At 41.1% G+C, this 23,256-nt stretch overlaps 1 protein-coding gene across 2 annotated transcripts; it reads right to left on the bottom strand.

Moving 5' to 3' along the window:
* Nucleotides 1–250: 250 nt before the first annotated feature.
* Nucleotides 251–19,806, bottom strand: LOC311044428 (apoptosis-associated speck-like protein containing a CARD). 2 transcript variants are annotated; one of them, XM_084055994.1, is made up of 6 exons: nt 19,719–19,806; nt 5,017–5,137; nt 3,116–3,389; nt 1,518–1,562; nt 970–990; nt 251–617 (listed from the first exon to the last, which is right to left on the bottom strand). In XM_084055994.1, the coding sequence occupies exons 3-6, from the start codon at nt 3,378–3,380 to the stop codon at nt 361–363; spliced, it is 588 nt and encodes a 195-aa protein (XP_083912120.1). In that variant the 5' UTR covers nt 3,381–3,389; nt 5,017–5,137; nt 19,719–19,806; the 3' UTR covers nt 251–360. The 2 variants fall into 2 exon arrangements, with proteins under 2 accessions (XP_083912120.1, XP_083912121.1); XM_084055995.1 differs by having other exon boundaries at nt 251–614.
* Nucleotides 19,807–23,256: the final 3,450 nt, after the last annotated feature.

The following is a 23,256-nucleotide window of genomic DNA, read 5'->3' as shown; positions in this document are numbered from 1 at the left end:
CTTTCTTCATCATTATTGGATTGTCCAAAGATCACCTTTATCTGACATGAACTATTAAATCATATATATTCAAAGACAATGAAGTAAAAATGTTTTTAATTAAAGATTGTATCATATTCACAATCCAGAAGAGATTTTCTTTTTCTCTCTTGAAGATCACCTCACACGAACCACCACAGTAAAAGCAAAAAAAAACAAAAAAACAATTACAACCCCATCATGATAATGCCAGATGATGAATCCTGGGCAAAACACTCATCGCTATATAAGAATGGGGAATAGATTGTAATTAAAGAGTGGTTCTCTTGGAAATAGGAGGATAAATGAGAATGATACATAAGAACACTCAAAGCATCACTGCTATTTCATCAGCTCATCGAGAAGAGGCTTCTCATTATCCACAAGACCTTTGTAGAAAGTGTCTTTGGCTATTGGAGTAAGCAGGTATTTATCATAAAGTTCCCTCATCTTATCCTGAGGGATGGCCTTAGCCCTCACTGCACTGTAGCCCTCAGCAGTGATGATACCCCCAGAAACTAGAACATCCAGGATGGCATCAATCATCTTCACGTTGTTAGTCAGATGAACCCGGTGTTTGTCGACAAAGTGTTGACCTGCTGAAGATAAGCGGAATGAAAAAGTTGTAGGCGAGACTTTAGCAAGTGTTCGTATAATACCTGTCTCAGTATTGGTTCCAACACATTTCATAATCATTGAAATAGGCAACAAGCCTTCCAGTGTAACAATATGGATGTCAATTGGAATGTAATGGAATCTTAGATGTGTTTCAGTAAGCTGTAGCCTAGGCCATGTACATGACCATGATTTGAATAGGAACTAATCTGGTCACTGTCAATATGTGAAACACACTTCAATAACCGATATTAAGCAGCAACAGCTTATAAATAAATACAAAATACAAAGCAGACAATGATGGAGAATGGAGAACCAACTTTGAACAGCACTCACCTGGGACAGATGCAGCCGTTCCTTTGGATAAAACAGAAAAGAGAAAAAAATGAAAATGAATAAAACAATGTTCAAATTCACTTCAAACCGAGTATGTTAGTTCAATATAACTAGTACATCTGCAGTCGTTATAGGTGGTCTCCCTACTCTTCCATCGCCTCCCTACTCTTCCATGGAGACAGTTAGACCCTTGTGTCAAGTAGAATGCCTACTGGTAGACAAGTAGCCCTGCCTGAAGCTCATTTGCCACATATCTCCACAAGGTCATATTGGATGAGCAGTAGATGTTTGGTTTCCCACGTGGCAAACACAGGTTCAAATCCCAGTTGCCATTACCTCTCTGTGTTGGCAGAGGACATACAACTTACGGATTGTAGCTTGAAGTTGCTGCAACTTAAAGCTACAAACCGCTACTATGACAGTCACTTAACACAGTGACTGTCTTAGTAGCTGAATGAATGTTTGTTTGTTTGTTTGTTTGTTTGTTAATTGATTGATTTATTTATTGGAGGTTGGAAATGTGCAAAGAGAAATAAATGGATATTTACCAGCGTTTGGTCCCTGAGAGGAAGTTGCACTCGTCCCTGAAGCATCTGGAACAGAGACAGAGAGGGAGAAAGAATGTAGATCTTGAAACCAAGGCTTGTAGCGGCTGACAAGTAAATGATTCTAGATTCGAGCACACTAGTTAAGATTATTTTGAGACAAGTAGGATCACACACACTGACCCACAGTTATCTACTTATACTGTAGGTAATTTATACCATAGGTCAGAACTGTGCAACAGCAGTGAATCACCAACTAGACCGCATACACACACACACACACCAGTGTTTCCGTTAGCCGGTATTTACCGGCCATTGGCCGATAAAATGTTTAATTGGCCGTTATTTATAAACTGCTGATTTATAAAATGCTGATATTCGGCTATTTTATCATTACAGCCTATTATTAATGTTATTATTTGGATAAAGTAGTACAACATTAAATCGTAATCATTTAAAAGTTTTTATGATCTGACTTAACGTCAGTGTGGTTTAATTCCCCACAGCCTGCTGCTCCTGTGTCGCACCGTGCGCTGCAGTTATCTGGCAGAGCAGCCTATTCGTTGTACGATGGTGTCGCGGGTTGAAAGTATCAGACCTACAAGCTCACAACATGGCGCAACGCGCCGCGTTGTGAGCTTGTATGTCTGCTATTTTCGATACGCAACAACACCGTCATACGGCGAAGCACAAATTAAGGTTTACACAGCTCTCTGCGATCTCCTAATCAGCGATGAGCTGAGTACAGGTCTGGTTCGCTCGGGTGTTTACGATAGTAAACACAAGTGGGGTCCCTAAGTGATAGAATATGAACCAAACTGGACCCAATTGACGATAATAAAACACAGGGACCCGAACTCGTATGGGTCGTGGCTATACAAGCAAGCACAGTGACTGTCTGTCTCTGTCTGCAGTGGCAAAAGTTGGTGAAACATTGCAGGCAACTGAGGCAAGTAATCAACCTCCTTTGCACCATCATTCATGTATATACCATTAACAAAATAAAACAAAAGCTGTAGGTTTTGCATATTAAGGTTGAATGAGATGTAAAGCCCAAAACATATTAATTTGTTTATACTGTGCGACGGTGTCGCGCAGCAGTTCACTCACAGCGACTTTATTCAGTTTCTTTTTTGGCAAGCAACATCTCAGCATGATGGAGTTGATAGATATTATTTAGTTACTATAAAAACAGGAACAGATTGCCTCTGTGATAAAGCACAGCGCTAATGTAACGAGGTGTAATGATCAGTTGGGTGCACGTATCTGCAAACATGCATGTGACGTTAATTATACTTTGGCCGATAAATATATTCTTTGGTCGGTAAAATATAATCCTGTCGGCCAAGGTGGCCGGCCCAAAAATTGCCTAGCGAAAACTCTGACACGCACACACACACGCACGCACGCACGCACGCACGCACGCACGCACGCACGCACGCACACACACACACACACACACACACACACACACACACACACACACACACACACACACACACACACACACACACACAATCTACTAATCTATGAATGTTTCAATGTAGCATTAAATTGTAAGCATAGCATGCTGTATCTAGCCTCTTTTCACTTAGGCCTACCGGGTTGAAACCTCAGCATTAGAACCCTTTTGTTCATCTTCTTCAAAACATTGAACATGATCTGAGCTCCATCAGTGCTGTAGCTCTCCTCGATGAGACTGGCAATTTTTGCCATATCAGCCTTTTCCAGAAGGTTCTTTGGGAGTGGCTCACAGTCTGTACACAGGTTAGCAGGCTGTCGCAGATAAAGCTTGAAATCGTTGATCTCACTGTCTTCCAGCTCCTTCAGAGCTTTCAAGATACGTACTTCAAGTGAATCCCCCATGGTTTATTTCTGGAAAAACAAAGAGGGAAAAAAATAAAAACAGAGGCTGTTCAAGCTGCACTATGTAAGTTTCCTCTTCTACCCCGGATTTTAACCTGGTTTCCTGCACAAGTGATGAAGTTAACTTTATATTAAAAAACGAAAACCTTTCAACCAGCCACACTCAGGTAAACACTTTCATATTAGGCACCTGATTTCTTCCAAAACGATAAATGCTGAAATGTCAACTAGCTTGTACATCTGTTATTTTCTCCTTTGACAGAGACACCCCCCTCCCCCCCCCCCACACACACACACACACACACACACACACACACACACACACACACACACACACACACACACACACACACACACACACACACACACACACACACACACACACACACACACACACACACACACACACATACAAACACACACACACACACACACACACACACACACACACACACACATACAAACACACACACACACACACACACACACACACACACACACACACACACACATGAGAGAGAGGGAGACAGCGAGAGATCTGAGGGAGATGGAAAGAGAGGAACAGACACGCGCGCACACGCACACTATAGCATATATTTACATGGTTCGAGGCCCTGCCCATTTGCTCATGGGTCCATTTTCTCCCACCAACCCCCAGGCCCCGTTCTATTGACTTGCATTGACAACCCCCTTCCTTTGACTCACCACCCCCCCCCCCCCTCATTGCTTTTCCAATATACTGTTTTCTTCTGTATTTTGTGAGGATATTGAACTGTTTGGTGCTACTTTATATGTTTCTGAATTGAATACCAAGGACCTCAATGGAAACAAGACCGGCAAGGCCTTTTTTGGACGGACATTTTTTTTTGGACGGACAAGTGTTTTAAGTGTACTTGTGCTGCTTTTACATTTCTGCCTAATAAAATATTCAATCAATCAATGTATTAGAGGTGCATTTAGTGAAATTGATTTATTGAATACTTTATTAGACAGAAATGTAAACAGCATGACAGTCAGACATTTGAGCTAAAAGGATAACACAAATAAATCCATTGTTGTCTTATATTATTATACAATAAGTGTTAAATAGCTCTATATTGTGATCATTGCTATAGAGTGTTTGTTCAGTAACAGTGTTAAATAGCTCTATATTGTGATAGTACTCATTGCTATAGAGTGTTTTTCAGTAACAGGGTTAAACAGAAAAATAATTTTCAGGCAATGTATCAAGATGAATAAATGAGCAGACAAAATTGGAACTAGAACACTATACAATTTAAGTGGATGAATGGGATACTCTCTGTATGAAACTGGCAACCCACCTGACAATGTATTTTCAGTTTATGTATGGTATTATCATACATTTACAAACTAAACACATTTTCTCTGTGATTCTAGTTAGTTTTGAAAGCACAAATACAGTTCAGTTACAGCAGTTATTGTGTTTTGTTTTTGTAAAGCCTGGTTTTGCTTTTTATTTCAGGTAACTAAAATGCTCTTTTTTCAATTTTAGTTTTAGTTGTTTCATTAGTTCATTAGTTACTATAATAACCTTGCAGCTGATCCACATTTCCCAATAAATAATTACCCACCACTCAACTCCCTCTAAATGACTCCATAGAACCTCAAGTCTTACCTGTGTTTCAGTGGGTGCAGTCTGAATGCTCTGTGCAGGTATGGTCCAGTTTGGTCAGGTATGGTCCAGTAGTTGACAAGTGGGAACTGCTGTCTTTATGCTATAGCTCTGAGAGGAGTCCCTGTCAAAAAAAAACTATTCTCAGTTGAGATTGTGATTGGCTCAGGACAGTGGTGAGGTGTGGCAAAAGCATTCGGGAATTCATGATGTAGAGAAAACCTGTTTTTAAAAAACCTTGAGGCAAGGAGCGAGTATTGGGGAGGTGGTTTGAGGCGAGGTATCAAAACATACTTGCAGTATAAGTAAATGTACTCAAATGCTTCAAAATGTGTCAAACTCTTTGTCAAAAATAGTCGACCTAAAAGCTCACTTGTAGATCTGGAGCTTGCAGATTAGCTATTTTTGAATAGCCTACAGTAAGTATAAAATAGGGCTTAAGTGATTAATGTTGGTGCAGTACAGTTACAGTACAAGCTCATAACAATTTGCGATGCAACACGTTGTGAGCTTGTAGATCTGCTATTTTCACTACTTATCAAAAGTTTTTTGTTAGTTTTTATTTTACCTATATGGAATGTCTTTGATTTATTATTATCTTTTTTTTTAAATGAAATATTATTGGAAAATGTTCTGATATATATGTAGATTTTTTGTATATATATCTTGAAATAATAATTAAAAACAAAAATGTATAAAAACAAAACAATATAAGGATATTTACTCATGACCCATACAAATGGTTCTGTCACCCAAACATGGGTACTGATAGTAGTGTAAAGTTACTGTGTACATTTACTCAAATACTGTGCATAAGTAAATTCTTTAGGTATTTTTACTTTTTTCAGTAGGCCTATTTACAATGTTCAATAACTTTAGTTACTAGTTACTTTGTAGATTTTGATTATTATTACAAAACATACATTAACCACTTCAGCCCTATATATTCTCGCCATTTGAAAATAGCAGATCTACAAGCTCACAATGCGACATATTGTGAGCGTCTAGATCGGCTATTTTCTAAATATTGTTTATACATTTTGAACTTTGAAATGGGAGACTCTGCACAATGAGTACCGATACTTTTCTACTTTTACTCAAGTACATTTTGAATACGGGACTTCTACTTGTAACAGAGTGTATCTACATTGCAGTATTGATACAAGTAAAAGATGTGAATACTCCTTCCATCACTGGGTATTGACCCATTTTTTCTGGAAACGCTGTTGTAAAGGTGCTATAATATAAATGCACCGTTTGACATTTTGTGTGAAGAGAGAAAGGGTCAAAAGGTCAAACTGGACAAACTGGTCAGATGTTCTTTCTTTTTTTATCTTTCGCCTTTACTCGCTCAAACACTGTAGAGTAGACAACCCAAACCTGACACTCTCACATTTCACATTCTCTATCTAACAGGTTAAGGTGTGTGTGTGTGTGTGTGTGTGTGTGTGTGTGTGTGTGTGTGTGTGTGTGTGTGTGTGTGTGTGTGCGTGCGTGCGTGCGTGCGTGCGTGCGTGCGTGCGTGCGTGCGTGCGTGCGTGCGTGCGTGCGTGCGTGCGTGTGTGTCACGCGTTTGTGTGTGTGTGTGTGTGTGTGTGTGCGCGCGCGCACACACGCGTCTGTGTGTGTGTGTGTGTGTGTGTGTGTGTGTGTGTGTGTGTGTGTGTGTGTGTGTGTGTGTGTGTGTGTGTGTGTGTGTGTGTGTGTGTTTGTCTGTGTGTGTGTGTGTGTGTGTGTGTGTGTGTGTGTGTGTGTGTGTGTGTGTGTGTGTGTGTGTGTGTGTGTGTGTGTGTGTGTGCGTGTGTTTGTCTGTGTGTAGACCTGCTATTTTTGAAATAGCTAAAGTATAAGGTGGTAGATGGGTGAAACAGACAGACAGACAGACAGACAGACAGACAGACAGACAGACAGACAGACAGACAGACACTCCCTACATCCGGAACTCCATCCAGGAGTGTAGAACAGTGTCAGTGTTTCTCTGTAGAAATCAAACATTTAAATGACAATAGTTCCTGTTTGTTGATTCAACAGCATTTCTACGATGAGGTTTTTACTGGTGTTTCTATAGCTTTGAGTTGCACAGTGGTTCTACAGAAAGTCTGTTCATTCAGCTGTTGGTTTCAGTGAGTTACAACATTAGTTCTCAATCTTTTATGGAGCAGGGCTCACTTGGGAATCTCAAGTCTTTGCGCCTGTGGCCCACCCATCTGGCTTTGTATAGGAAGAGGGCGTGTCTGATAACATTAATATCAACAGTCTAAATGCTGAATTAATCAACTTAAAAACTGTCTGGGGGGCTCACAAAAGCCTGAGTAGACGATAAAATGACCCAAACAAAGGTGTATATAATATAAATGCACCATTTGCCATTTTGTGTGAAGAGAGAGAGGTCGTGGGTCAAAATGGACAAACCTTTTTGTTCTTTGTTTGATGTTCTTTCTTTTTTATCTGGTCTTACTCACCTTTACTCGCTCAAACACTGTAGAGTGTAGACAACCCCCCAAACCTGACACTCTCACATTTCACATTCTCTATCTAACAGGTTAGGGCCTGTGTGTGTGTGTGTGTGTGTGTGTGTGTGTGTGTGTGTGTGTGTGTGTGTGTGTGTGTGTGTGCGTGTGCGTGTGCGTGTGCGTGTACGTGTGCGTGTACGTGTGCGTGTGCGTGCATGCCTGCGTCCATGCGTGGCTCTGCCTGTGTCCGTAAATTTAAACTACATTTAGGAGAGCATGCCACACGCCTTTCTAATAGTAAAGGGGATTTATTCACTTCACCTTACAGATTGCTACAAAACCTGTATATCCACTCATATAAACAACAACTTGAAGGATAAATATAGCTCTGATAATGATGTACCATGCAGTGGTGGAAAAAGTACTCACATTTACATTTACATTTACACATTACTCAAATAAAAGTATCAACACTGCAATGTAGAAATACTCCGTTACAAGTAGTAGTCCAGAATTAAACAATTATTTGAGTAAAATTACTAAAGTATTGGTATAAAAATGTACTTAAAGTGGAAAGTAGTCATCATGCAGAATGTCCCGTTTCACAAGTTTTCAAATGTATACAAATATTTTGAAAATAGGCGATCTACAAGCTCACAATGCGTCGCATTGTGAGTAAGTAAGTAAGTAACGCATTGTGAGCTTGTAGATCGCCTATTTTCAAATGGCCGAAATGTATATAGGGCTGAAGTGGGTAATGTATGTTTTGTAATAACAACCAAAATCTACAAAGTAACTAGTAAAATGTAAATGTTCAAATAATTGTATTGAGTAATTGAGTAAAAGTACAATATCTGCCTCTGAGATGTAGTGGAGTAAAAGTACTGAACATTGGAAATACTCCAGTAAAGTAAAAAATACCTCAAAATTGTACTTAAGTAGTACTTGAGTAAATGTACCCAGTTACTTTACACCACTGGTACCATGCATGTTAAAATCATGGATACTTTGGAAACAAATGCCTATTTAACATTGAGCTGGCCACAGTGTGTGTGTGTGTGTGTGTGTGTGTGTGTGTGTGTGTGTGTGTGTGTGTGTGTGTGTGTGTGTGTGTGTGTGTGTGTGTGTGTGTGTGTGTGTGTGTGTCTGTGCGTGCGTGCGTGCGTGCGTGCGTGCGTGCGTGTTTTGTTTCTTCGTCAAAAGTGGAGAAAATAACAGAAGTACAAGCTAGTTGTCACGTGTCGTGACGCGTGTTCAAAGATCCTGGTTTTCAGGGCCTTAGGGGCATTTATCGTTTTGGAAGAAACCTAATAGCCTAATAGGTCCCTAATATGAAAGTGTGGATGCTTGAACGTTTTTTGTTTTTAATAAAAAGTTGCATTGTTGCCAGTTGCCACATTTATAGTTGCCAGAAGGAACCTGATTCAGAAAATGTGAAGGAGTGGGAGAAGCCAATCTGTCTCCAAATAATCCCCTCAATGTCCGCAATGTTAAAAGGGTGGCGTTTGTTCTTCAACGTAGTGCGAATGTGCATTTTGTTCAAAACGGGCCACTCCTACAAACTTTAGATGTCAATGTTAGCCAATCAGGATGGAATATGAAAAATCAAACAGATCCATCTTGATCACATGACTATAGAGATCATGTGTACTGATTTGCATAAAATTTGGATGTAATCTGAAGGCTTAATCTAAAAAAAATGTTTTATATAAGTCGGCCTCCTGGTGGCGTTATAAAAGGCTAAAAAATGCAGGGCAGATGTTTTTCCTTGGCCTCTAGGGAGTACGCGTGCAAAGTTTCACGCAGATCGGTGCAGTTATAGTTAATAACGCAAATTGGCCTTTTATAGAGAAATTATTATTATTATTATTAATATTATGAAAATGTTCAAGTGACATTTCTTCCTCTGCCTAGTGGGAATGTACAGTACGTGTGAAATTTCACGGAAATCGCATGCTGCCTTCATGATTTGAGGCATTTAGTTCAAAACGGACCAATCCTGCAAACTTTGGAAGCCAACCGTAGCCAATCAGGATGGAATATGGAAAATCAGACGAATCCGTCTTGATCACATGACTATAGAGATACTGTGTACTGATTTGCGTGATGTTTGGATAAAATCTGTAAGAGTGATATTGAAAAATTTGTTTTGCACAAATTGGCTTCCTGGTGGCGCTAGAACAGGCCCATGTAAAATAATTGGGGCAGAGGTTTTGAATTGGCATCCAGGGACTGTGTGTGCACAGTTTCACAGCGACCGGGCCAACGGTGCCGGAGATTAGCTGTTCAAAGACAGATGGACACACGGACGGACGGACGGACGGACGGACGGATGGACGGACGGACGGACGGACAGGGGGTAAAACATAGGTAAATGTACCTTTTGGACCGCTTGTCCTAGAATGATGTGTAATACCTATTTTTTTTCATTTTCATATGTGTAGAATCCATTCCTTCCTAAAGCTATTTATATAGTCAAGGTTAAAGTTGACGTTCGGGAGAACAACAGATAGAAACAACTCGATGAATGTTCATGATTCACTTTATTCATGATTTTTGTCACACGTGTGTCACACGTCACAAGAATTGGTATTCATAATAATATGAGCATAACATATATTGGCCTTAATACAGGTACAAGATGTGCACACAATCTTCTCTGTGAACTGCACAGGACTGTCCCATCCCAATGCTACATCTCTACTTTACACCGTAGGTCTACCTGATACACCCCAATTCACCATTCAGGACAAGCGCATCAGTTTCATCACTGAGCATGTGTATCACACCCTTTCCAGAGAAGCCACCGGGACATATGAAATCATGGTGATGTCTGCCTCATCATGACCAATTGCAGTATCCACCGTCAACACTAGGTGTACAACATGCTCACCCGCCTCTGCTAAATGTTCTTGCTCTTCAGGAGGTCAGAGTGGGGGTAATTTAGCTAATGATAGGATTGTTGAGATGAGGGCGGTGATCTTGCAGTGGGTGAGGAATGAGGATACATCCCAATCTTTTACAACCAAGACACGTGTTTCAACTTCCCCTGTCTCTGCACATTTTGGGGAAGGCGTCAGTCCACTCACTCACAAGCTCAGCAGACACTGTCTTTTCTGATCTTTATGACAGTCTGCTCCCCAAACTGGTGAGTAGAGACGGTGTTGCTTAGCCTTTATGGCATGGAGCACATGCATCTTCAGCAGGTACTGGGTTAGATATCAAGCATACTGCACATGGCCGGCAAGGAAGAAATACTTCATTATGCTCCATGAGAGAAAAGGTGACATTTCACCTTGTCTCTTTGAACATTCAAACTGGTGGATGTGACGTGTAGGAAGAATGAAGTTGTCTACCCACTGTCAGCCAGTAGGATGGAGATGTGCAGTGTCCGGGTAGCCTACTGCTCTATGTGTTCAACTGTCTTTGGCCCAGTTGACAGAAACCACTTTAAGAGGCTGCTGATACACTCCAAATGGACCTCTTGACTATAGATCACTCAGGACAGTTACCCACTGAAGTTGCCTGTCAGCCCCTGAACCCCCGATATGCTGCAACCACATGCAGTTCCAATGCTGAACCTTGCATCTTAGTAAGGCGGAATTTTGATACCATAGTACACAATATGCTGAGAGGGAGACAGTGTAGGAGACACAGACATGGCTGCAAAATGTCCCAGAGATACAGTCTAAATAGACAGCTCAGGATTACATGGATATAAATGGGATTCAACACACGCACGCACGCACGCACGCACGCGCGCGCGCGCGCGCACACACACACACACACACATACACACACACACACACACACACACACACACACACACACACACACACACACACACACACACACACACCTGTCCTTGTTACTGGTGACTCATACAGCACTGAGGGGGCCGTGTTTTTTCAATTACTTTTTGTCTCCGCCAGGCCGAAAGGCATGGCGAGAGAGTATGTTTTCTACCCCGTCCGTCCGTCCGTCCGTCCGTCCGTGTGTGTGTGTGTCCGTCCTGTCTGTGTGTTACCAGCTAATCTCCGGCACCGTTGGCCCGGTCGCTCCGAAACTGTGCACACACACTCCCTCAATGCCAATTCAGAACCTCTGCCCCAATTTTTTCACATGGGCCTGTTATAGCGCCACCTGGAGGCAGATTTGTGCGAAACCCATTTTTTCCCATTACTCCTACAGCTTTTAACTAAACGTCATGCAAATCGGTACACAGTATCTCTATAGTCATGTGATCAACCCGGATCTGTTAAATTTCCCATATTCCATCCTCATTGGCTAAGGTTGGCTTCCAAAGTTTGCAGGATTGGTTAGTTTTGAACAAACTGCCTCAAATCATGAACGCAGCTTGCCATTTCCATAAAATTGCACACGCACATTCCCACTAGGCCGAGGAAGAAATGCCACTTAAAGTTTTTCAAATCAGCCTCATGGTGGCGCTATAACTGGCCGATTTGCATTTTTAAGTATAACTGCACCGATCTGCGCAAAACTTTGCACGCACACTCCCTAGAGGCCAAGGAAAAACATCTGCACTGCATTTTTCACATTTGCTGTTTACAGCGCCACCAGGAGGCCGACTTATGTCAAATACATTTTTGGATATTAATCCTTCAGATTGTGTCCAAAAATCACGCAAATTGGTACACAATATCTCCATAGTCATGTGATTCTGATGGATCTGTCCGATATTTCATATTCCATCCTACTTGGCTTACAGTGGCTTCCAAAGTTTTCAGGATTGGTCAGTTTGGAACAAAATGCCTCAAAACATGAACGCAGAGTGCAATTTCAGTGACATTTTGCATGCAGATTCACACTAGGCAGAGGAAGAAATGCCCCCCTTTTCACATTCACATTGGCCTGTTATAGCGCCACCAGCAGGTCTAATTTAGTAAAACACATTCTTGGAACAAAATGCCTCAAACCATGAATGCAGTGTCTGATTGCCGTCAAAGACCTAAGAATAAATGGCACCCTTTTCACATTGGCCTATTATAGCGCCACCAGGAGGCCAGAATAACGTACCTGACCTGGCGGAGACCTGTGCTCCGAGGAGCACTTTTTCTAGTTTAATTTATTGTCTCCGCCAGGCCGAAGGCATGGCGAGAGAGTATGTTTTACCCTCCGTCCGTGTGTGTCCCCGTGTGTCCGTGTGTGTGTCCGTCCTGTCTGTGTGTTACCAGCTAATCTCCGGCACCGTTGGCCCGGTCGCTCCGAAACTGTGCACACACACTCCCTGGATGCCAATTCAGAACCTCTGCCCCAATTTTTTTCACATGGGCCTGTTATAGCGCCACCAGGAGGCCGATTTGTGCAAAACCCATTTTTTAACATTACTCCTACAGATTTTATCCAAACGTCATGCAAATCGGTACACAGTATCTCTATAGTCATGTGATCAACACGGATCTGTCCGATTTCCCATATTCCATCCCCATTGCCTATGGTTGGCTTCCAAAAGTTTGCAGGATTGACCGTTTTGAACAAAAAGCCTCAAACTATGCACGCAGCTTGCGATTTCCGTGAAACTTCACATGCATATTCCCACTAGGCCGAGGAAGAAATGCCACCTTTTTCACATTGGCCTGTTATAGCGCCACCAGCAGGTCTAATTTAGCAAAACACATTTTTAGAACAAAATGCCTCAAATCATGAATGCAGTGTCTGATTGCCGTGAAAGACCTATGAATAAATGGCACCCTTTTCACATTGGCCTATTATAGCGCCACCAGGAGGCCACAAGAACCTACCTGACCTGTGCTCCGAGGAGCACTTTTTCTAGTTTTTAATATGTTTTGGGGAAATTGAAAAAAATAAAATACAATAAAAAAATATATATAAAATTTATGGAAAAAGTAATCAAAAAAACACGCCCCCTCACATATTAGGAGGGCATTATGACATATCAGTGTAGAGGAACAAAAGGTGTTTGGGAATGCAGAATTGATCTCATCACAGCCTGCATGAACAGATGGGGGATGCCACCAACCAATGTTTCAACAGCTCAGAAGCAAATAATACTGTGACTCAAGATTAAATAAAATTACTTATATGGAACACCGTGCTTATGTTTGAAACTGATACCACACACACTGTTTTGAGCCGTAGCCAAATATCCTCTAGCATTGAGTGTTGTGTACCTGCATTCCTGCTATTGTACAACTTTTTAAATAAACCAATACCACAGGGAAGGGTGTTATGTGAATTTTTAGTGTTTGATCTATGACATAATTAGAAGAATGTTTGATTTATAATATAAAATTACCATATTATTACATATTATTGTTTTAAGAAGTAGATATACAGACTCACTAGATAAGTATGGTGACACAATACTTATCATTATCAGGTTCCAGAGTTTTCAGTTTTGAATTGCAGAATAGAATGGAGATTGGCAGGGTTATGAAGACTTTCTGACAGCCAGTGAATGAACTGGAGATAAAATCACATCAAACTGTCCTGATATGAACTGTAGCGTTTCCTGGCCCTGTTGTAACAAGACTAGCCTGAACCAATGAAATGATAATAATAAGTACAAAATGTAGGCTAAAAGATGTAACAATTAAAATGCAGGAAGCTGCTGTTCATCATTAAGTCAACATCAACATAAATAGTAAGGCACACACGCACGCACGCACGCGCGCGCGCACGCACGCGCGCGCGCGCGCGCGCGTGCGTGCTTGTGTGTGTGTGTGTGTGTGTGTGTGTGTGTGTGACAAACCTAATATGGTGTATAGCTTCCCTAATGGTTAGAACATTTCAGCTGATGCCCTAGCAACGGGTCATGTGACAAAAAGAAGAGAGACAGTGTGCAAGTCAGTGAGCAAGAGGAAGTTGCCAGCAGCATCAGGGGAGCAGAGATGGCTGCAGCAGCAGGATGTTGACTACAACATCCTGTTATACAACCAATTTTGTTCCATTTTCACATTAATGGGTCTAACTAGCAAAACTTGTCCAAACATTACTGTCGTGGCCTACTTCTAGCCAACTAGCTTGCAAAGATATCTTTCTAAATTGCAATTGTATGGGCTTAAATGAGTGCCAATAATATTTTGTACTTGTAAAAATAATTTGTATTTGTAAACACATTTTGCATTTGTAAAAAAAATATTTGTACTCGTAAAAATAATATGTACTCGTAAAAATATTTTTTGCATTCGTAAAAAAAAGTATTTGTACTCGTAAAAATAATATGTACTCGTAAATAAAATATTTGTCTTCGTAAATAAAATATTTGTATTCGTAAATAAAATATTTGTCTTCGTAAAACAAAGTTTTGTATTCGTAAGATAAAAATGTGTGTTGTAATTGTAGAATTACATTTACAATGAACATTGTGACCAGAAAAAAACAACAGCTTGCTCGCTCGAAGATCTGTTCTACGGATTGCAAAACTTTATTTTTGGCACTCTGCACTTCCGGGTCTGAGCCAATCACGTGAGGCCTTTTCCACTACCCAATCATAAAGCTCCATAGGTCTCCATGGCAACATGGCAAACGGGGTTGCCATGTTGCAACCCCAAGAGTTTTAACTGCAACATAATTCCATTGCTCAGGAAATAAACAATGGATTACAATAATATAACATTCCCTATAATCAGTAACATGTAGGTGATACCTATGTCTATCAAATATGGTTTTATTGAAAGGCAATCAAAGGCTATATCGAGTTTAGAAAGCAAACAGGTCATGTCTGGGGGCCTCAGTGCGGCTGCAGAGTTTGGTTGAGTGTGAGACTAGGACCCACATGCCATATGTCAAAATGAGCGGCTTCATCGGGAATCGTGCACGTGTATTTTGCTAAGAGATTGGTTACATGGTTTAATTGATATTAATTTATTAGTGCATTAAATTTCCCCGTCCACTTTAATGGGAAAATTAAAAAACTCGATTTCAAATATTTTTTTTCCAGAAACTGTAAGGGCTAGAGTTACAAGACTTGGAGGGGAGGTTCATAATTTATTTCGAAATTATCAAAAAAAGAAATACACCAGTCGGCCCCATGGTGGCGCTATAAAAGCCCCCTTTACGTTTTGGCCTTTAACTCTTGAACCGTAGGTCGTAAAATAAAATGTTTGTTTTCCCTAGATTCCTTGGGTCATGACGCAACTCCCCATATAGGCCACGCCCATTTGCGCCAGGATAGATTTTCCGCCATTTTGAATTTTCTTCAAAACACACTTTTAGCTCCTCCTCCCACATATTTTGTCCACATTTCACAAAAATCGGTACACATGATCTCTGGACCCATGCGATAAACATCTCCAAACCGAATTTTGATAGTCCATACGGTTCTTCCATAAATGGCTTCCAAAATTTGCGGGAGGGGCCTGTTTTACAAAAAAGCCCAACGTCGCGTCACCAAAAGTTTGCCACGCCCACTTTTTCGATGCTACAGCCCTTGAGGGGTCAGACTGTACATAGAGACACGCTTAAGACTAGAGAGTGACGGTGGTTTGTGTTTGTAAACATTAACTTCTTTGCCGACTACATAGTGATCATTGCACACTGCACATGTGTGGCTGGTCTATGAGAAAGCTGTCGCAGCTCTCCTCTTCAAGATTGAATACAGTTTGAGGCTAACAATGTAGGCTATTCAAGAGACGTAGTATGGCTTGGATCTCAGCTGTCCCACACAAAGATTTAACGTTCAAGAACCTACCCAAATACAGCCGTGTTTGTTCACGTCATTTTCTCAAAGGTACATTTTTACCAAAAACATGAAACTGCTATTTTGTTTCTGCTAACTAAAAGTAACTAGGTAATGCAACTATAGGGTGGTCCAGAGTGTTAAGTGACTTTTTTTCCCCTCTCTAACGATTTGACACGCAGGCTGCTCTGCTCATAGACCGAACATTCCACTACCGTGCGAGGTCTCCAACTTTAATAAAAACTAGACGCGTAGCAATTCTGGGAAATTGCAAAGTGTGGTTGCGCCGACGCCGGTCGCGGGTCTCGGCCGCCTTCGTGATACGTGCTGTTTTGATTTGAAGAAATAGGCCCCTCCCACTAAATAAATAGGCCCCTCCCACAAATGTAACGGGCCAATCATATTGTTACGTCACTCCTGATATCGCTTTTATTACATTTTGAAAAGATTGTTCCCCCCAAAAATCATGTTTTTGCATCAAACAGTTACGTTTTGTGCATTTGTGAGGCCCCCTATGGGTCAAAGTGGAAATGCTTTTGGGTATTCGTTGAGTAAACCACCCTCGACATGTGATTTAAATTTGGGATTGACCGGACGTTTCGTTCGTGATTTCTGGCATTTTTGGTAAAACAGGCCCCTCCCACTAAGTTTGGAAGCCATTTACGGACGAACAGTAAGGATTATCAAAATGCTGTTTGGATATGTTTATCGCATGGGCCCAGAGATCATGTGTACCGATTTTTGTGAAATTTGGACAAAATATGTGGGAGGAGGAGCTAAAAGTGTGTTTTGAAGAAAATTCAAAATGGCGGAAAATTATCCTGACACAAATGGGCGTGGCCTATATGGGGAGTTAGATTTTTATTTTACGACCTACGGTTCAAAAGTTATAGGCCAAAACGTAAAGGGGGCTTTTATAGCGCCACCATGAGGCCGACTGGTGTATTTCTTTTTTTGATAATTTCGGATTAAATTATGAACCTCCCCTCCAAGTCTTGTAACTCTAGCCCTTACAGTTTCTGGAAAAAAAATACTTGAAATCGAGTTTTTTAATTTTCCCATCAAAGTGGATGGGGAAATTTAATGCACTAATAAATTAATATCAATTAAACTATGTAACCAATCTCTTAGCAAAATACATGCGCACGATTCCCGATGAAGCCACTAATTTTGACATATGGCATGTGGGTCCTAGTCTCACACTCAATCAAACTCTGCAGCCGCACTGAGGCCCCCAGACATGACCTGTTTGCTTTCTAAACTCGATCTAGCCTTTGATTGCCTTTCAATAAAACCATATTTGATAGATATAGGTATCACCTACATGTTACTGATTAAAGGGAATGTTATATTATTGTAATCCATTGTTTATTTCCTGAGCAATGGAATTATGTTGCAGTTAAAACTCTTGGGGTTGCAACATGGCAACCCCGTTTGACATGTTGCCATGGAGACCTATGGAGCTTTATGATTGGGTAGTGGAAAAGGCCTCACGTGATTGGCTCAGACCCGGAAGTGCAGAGTGCCAAAAATAAAGTTTTGCAATCCGTAGAACAGATCTTCGAGCGAACAAGCTGTTGTTTTTTTCTGGTCACAATGTTCATTGTAAATGTAATTCTACATTTGCAACACACATTTTTATCTTACGAATACAAAACTTTGTTTTACGAAGACAAATATTTTATTTACGAATACAAATATCTTATTTACGAATACAAATATTTTATTTACGAAGACAAATATTTTATTTACGACTACATATTATTTTTACGAGTACAAATATTTTTTTTACAAATGCAAAATGTGTTTACAAATACAAATTATTTTTACAAGTACAAAATATTATTGGCACTAATTTAAGCCCATACTAATTGTGTATAAGGATAATTCCTTTGACAGGTCCGTTCATGAAAGTCCTTGCGGTCTTGTTTCTAATGAGGGCCTGTGAGCAGGGGTTAAGAGTCTTGCTCAGGGACACATTTCATTTCAACGACACATTTGCTGGCCTGGCCTGGAATCGTACCTGGGGCAACCAGGGCCTCTGGCTCCCTAGGCGGGCTCACAAACCACTCAGCTATGGCCGCCCCTAAAATTACCTAAGTATAAGTTTTTTTTTTTCATATTCACAAGTGTCAAAGATATTTTATCAAGTAAACATTTAAAATGAACTAATGTAATATTGAATTGTTTTTCTGCTTCCCCGGTCTTAATCTGTTCTGTGGGACCCCACCCTGCTATACACAGCCTCTTGAAATATTTGCATCCTTTTGTCATCATGCTAAGGTGATAAGCAAATTAGCTTGTCTGTTTGGGTGGGACAGGAAGAGTTGACATATTATGTGTTATTGCCCTGTGTGAAACAAAAGGATTTATAATGAAGGTCAGTCTTTCATGTGTTTATCTGTGTTTATCAATCCGTTGGAAGTTGGAGGTGGGAATACAATATATTGAAACCATTGTGCCTCTGATGCTGAGAAGCCATTTGGTAGCATGCGTATATAAGTCACAGGCAGTCAGTGTGAGCTTTGAGTTCAACTGAGGTTGTTTTTCAATGCGATTCTGTGCTGCTGAATTGTAAGTTCTGAACTCCTTTTGATATCAAAATATAATCACTCATTCTTCTAAACTATGACTTGTTGTCTATAACACACTGTTTTAAGCTGTAGACAAATCTCCAGTGTTGTTGTGTGCATACTTTTGAAAGAAACCACAGGGAAGGGTGTGTTTGTTAATTCTTGGGGAAAGATCTATATAATTAGAACAATATGTGAATGGAGCGCCCGCTGGCTTAGCGGTCCAGGCGCATACCATATATGCTGGTAATCCAGCTTGACAGCGTGTCGCGTGTTCTTTGGTGACTTATCAGTTTTCAGTTTCCAGAGTTTCTAGTTTTGAATTCCAGAATAGTTATGAATGGATATTGGCAGGGTTAAGAAGTAGGCCTATAATTATAATGCATTTGTTATAAGACAGGTATCTGACAGCCAGTCAGAGTGAACCTCAAAATGTGCTGACATGAACTGTTGCTTGTTAAGCTTAACAAAACTAGCCTGAACCAATCAAATGGCTACATGTAAAAAAAATCTACATGAGAAAACGTACCTTCCTGGGTAGCTTCCTCATGAACAAACAATGCACCATGTTGAAGTACCATTACAGATGTATGTGCATTAAGCAGTTTAACACAGGATTTACAGGTTGTGTTTTATAATCGAAGTTAATGCACAAAATTACAAAATAATGTGCATTAATCAAAACCAAAAGTCTTCATTTCACTAATTGTTTTCTGGATTTAGTCAAACTAATATAGGAACCAAAAGCAACAAGTTCTCTTTGTGATGATCATAAACAGATAATAGTACTGCTTAACTCCCACCCCAACGCAATCACACACCTCACGCACGCACGCACGCACGCACGCACGCCCACACGCACACGCACACGCAGACGCACACACACACACACACACACACACACACACACACACACACACACACACACACACACACACACACACACACACACACACACACACACACACACACACACACACACACACACACACACACACTCAAGGAATTAAGTCTTACCAATGAGTTCAGATTGATGTGTAGAAAAAGGTGTGAAAAAAAGATTATTTCCAAAGGATATAGTGTAATCTCTTCGGTGTATCACGTCTGGTACCAGGGAGTGATTCTATCCGTAACTTCAAACTGCTTTTATACTCCTATGTAGCTGAAACTCCACCCACAGAGGATGGGCCTATTGGGTTCCAAACGGTATTAAAAATGTAAATGACAATGGTTGTCCTTTTTAATAAAATGTATTGCATCATTATTATTGTCTCCGCCAGGCCGAAAGGCATGGCGAGAGAGTATGTTTTGCCCCCTGTCCATCCATCCGTCCGTCCGTCCGTCCGTCCTTCTGTCTGTGACCAGCTAATCTCCGCCACCGTTGGCCTGGTCGCTGTGAAACTGCGCACACACACTCCCTGGATGCCACAGCAGAACCTCTGTCCCACATTCAGATCAGCCTGTCATAGCGCCACCATGATGCCGACCTTTGCAAAACAATTTTTTGATATTACTCATAGAGATTTTGTCAAAAAAAAACACAAATCAGTACACAGTATCTCTATAGTCATGTGATCAACACGGATCTGTCCAATTTTCCATATTCCATCCTGATTGGCTAGGATTGGCTTCCAAAGTTTGCAGGATTGGTTTGTTTTCAACACAATGCCTCAAATCATAAATGCAGCATGCGATTTACGTGAAATTTTCCACATAAGCTCCGACTTGACCGAGGAACAAATAGATGCCATGGAAAAACCTTTGCCAAGCATGTTTCACATCTGCCTTTTAGAGCGCCACCAGGAGGCTGACTTTTGTAAAACACATGTTTTGCTCTTACTCCTTCACATTCAGTCCAAAAATCACGCAAGTCAGTACACAGTATCTCTATAGTCATGTGATCAAGACGGATGTGTCCGATATTTCATATTCCATCCTAATTGGCTAACATTGCCTTCCAAAGTTTGCAGGATAGGTCAGTTTTGAACAAAATGCCTCAAATCATGAACGCAGTGTGCAATTTCCGTGAAATTTGGCACGGACATTCCCACTAGGCCGAGGAAGAAATGCCACCCTTTTCACATTGGCCTGTTATAGCGCCACCAGCAGGTCTAATTTAGCAAAACACATTTTTGGAACAAAATGCCTCAAATCATGAATGCAGTGTCCGATTGCCGTGAAAGGCCTAAGAAGAAATGCCATCCTTTTCACATAGGCCTATTATAGCGCCACCAGAAGGCCACAATAGCCTACCTGACCTGGCGGAGACTTGTGCTCCGAGGAGCACTTTTTCTTATAGGGCCAGAGCACTGCACAGTAGTGCGAAGCCCTATTGAAACTGCAATGATTATTATTATTCCCGATAATGAATCGCGTTTTGAGGGGCAATACGTACTCCAAAAGTTGCGCAACTTTGCACACACATCACAAGTGGCAAAGAATTACGTATTTAAATAGTCTCCAAAATGGGCGTGGCCTAACGGCTCAAAAGCGCCCCCTACAAATGTTTGTGCTTCAAGCCCGACAATACGGTTTCACCTACATGTATAAAAATCGGTAAACACCTGTATCATGTCCCGACTTACGAAAAGTCTCTTGAAGCCATGACCGAAACCAAACAGGAAGTCAGCCATTTTGAATTGATAGTGGCGCTTTTGTGCATTTCACGCCATTTTCACGCGTTGTACTTTAACGAACTCCTCCTAGGCGGATTGTCGGATCCGCCTCAAATTCGCTCAGAGTACACAAAAGACGTTAAAGATGAAAAGTTATCAAAAGCTCGAGTTGTCGTAAAACGGCGCGACCGTGGCAAAGCGTCAAACTTCAACACCAAACAGGAAGTGAGAATAGCCGATCTACAATTCCTATTGGCTGGGCTTTAAACAGCCATAACTTCGGTTCGCAGCCTGCTACCGAGTACAAATTTGGTATGTGGACTAAGACCACCAATAGGGACGAGCTGTAATTTCTGAAGCTCCGCCGATTTTTTTTTTCCCCAACTTTTTTTTCTTTTTCTTTTTTAGGTTTTGGTTAATTTGCTTAAGTTATGTAGCCTTAAAGGCTTATATCTTGGACAGAACGTCGAGGGCCCGTTCATCGCTGCTTGCAGCTTTAATTATTGGTGTTTTTATAGGTTTTGTGTTGCATAGTAATTCTGCAAGCAACTCTTTCAATTTCAATGAGAGTTACAAGGTTCTATGAATGCATTGTGAAAACAATACAGTGTTGATAATTAATATTTGACTTGTAATGGATTATATTTGTCCAGGAGTATCTATACTTTGGAGTAATGAGGTTGTTTACTTTGTCCACTGCATAACCTCCCATTGTTCTATGGAAGTGAATGATGATACAGGTCATGGCTTTGTAGAGAGCCAGAATGCTAAGCAACTGGATTGAGGGATGGCTATATAGCTACTAACGTAACGTTACTGTAGTTGCATACTACTAGCCAACTAGCTTGAAAAGCTATATTTCTCAACTGCATTTAAGTGTGTATAACTAATTGTATTTCAGATCCACATTATAAAATGGGATTTATGCTCTACTAACCACTTCAGCAACACTTTTGAGCGCTAGCTAAATTTTTTGAAAAAAATCCAATACCAGAGGTAAGGGTGTATGTGAATATGATCTATGATGTAATTAGAACAACTAGAAGCTCGGCCGCCCTTCGGGCGGCCGAGGGTCTAGCCCTTCGGGTGGCCGAGGGTCTAGTCGGGGACCGGCCTACACAGGAACGATGTAAATAGGGAATGAATGCTCCACCCTTTAAATCAAACCCCATTATACCTGTTGTCATAGGACCCGTTTTGGCCATCTGTTTGCCTGTGTCCATTTATGCCCATCTGTGTGTGCATTTATGCCCATATATGGAGCTATCTGTGTCTGTGATATATGGACATCTCTGTATGTGTCTGGGTGTGTCCCTTTTATGCCCGTATATGGAGATCTCTGTGTCTGTCTGTGTCCATTTATGCCCATTATCCTAAAGGAGTTCTAAACGGTTTAATTCCTTTTTTGAACTCCATGATCCTACCAGACACATGCTTTGAAGCCATAGAGACTAAGCCATTATACTGTCTGATGTTGTCCATAAATTGCCTGGACTGTGGTGAGGTTCTGTCAAACAGATCTTTAAGTGCAGGAGGGGGGTCCTTGAATGGCTGAAGTTGTATTTTTTCCCATAATTGCAACAGGCACCGAGGGTTTTATTTGCGCCAGAAGGTTTGGATGTTTCCCAGGGGAACATTTCAGCCTTGCATGAAATGCAGATGCAATCCATTGCAGGTATTTGAAAGACAACTATTTCTGTGAGTTGTTGTGGCAGTGTCCACGCTCTTCTAAAGTTTTTTACCTTTTGTGTTCTTCTTTGTGATGTATAGCGTCGTTTGTTGGTGGCGGGTGTCCAGCTGTCACTGGGGTTAGCTGTTGCCATGGTCACATCCAATGACAGGGTGTGGCTGTCTCCCGGCTGACTCTCCCGATCAGGGTTATCTGTTGTTGCTGCTGCAGCTGCAGCTGCTCGACGCGCACGATGCATTTTGGCATTGTG

Source organism: Gymnoscopelus microlampas (assembly GCF_963454915.1).
Source record: "Gymnoscopelus microlampas genome assembly, chromosome: 4".
In the NCBI taxonomy this organism is placed as follows: Eukaryota; Metazoa; Chordata; class Actinopteri; order Myctophiformes; family Myctophidae; genus Gymnoscopelus; species Gymnoscopelus microlampas.
The sequence above is the reverse complement of the archived record's forward strand: the minus strand, read 5'-3'. Positions and strand labels throughout refer to the sequence as shown.

Excerpts from the sequence above, each read along its gene's own strand:
- LOC311044428 (XM_084055994.1), bottom strand. The coding sequence starts at position 3,380 with ATGGGGGATTCACTTGAAGTACGTATCTTGAAAGCTCTGAAGGAGCTG. Across the intron at positions 1,563-3,115 it reads AATGCTGAGGTTTCAACCCG|ATGCTTCAGGGACGAGTGCA; the intron begins GTAGGCCTAAGT and ends TCTCTGTTCCAG. Across the intron at positions 618-969 it reads AACGGCTGCATCTGTCCCAG|CAGGTCAACACTTTGTCGAC; the intron begins GTGAGTGCTGTT and ends GCTTATCTTCAG.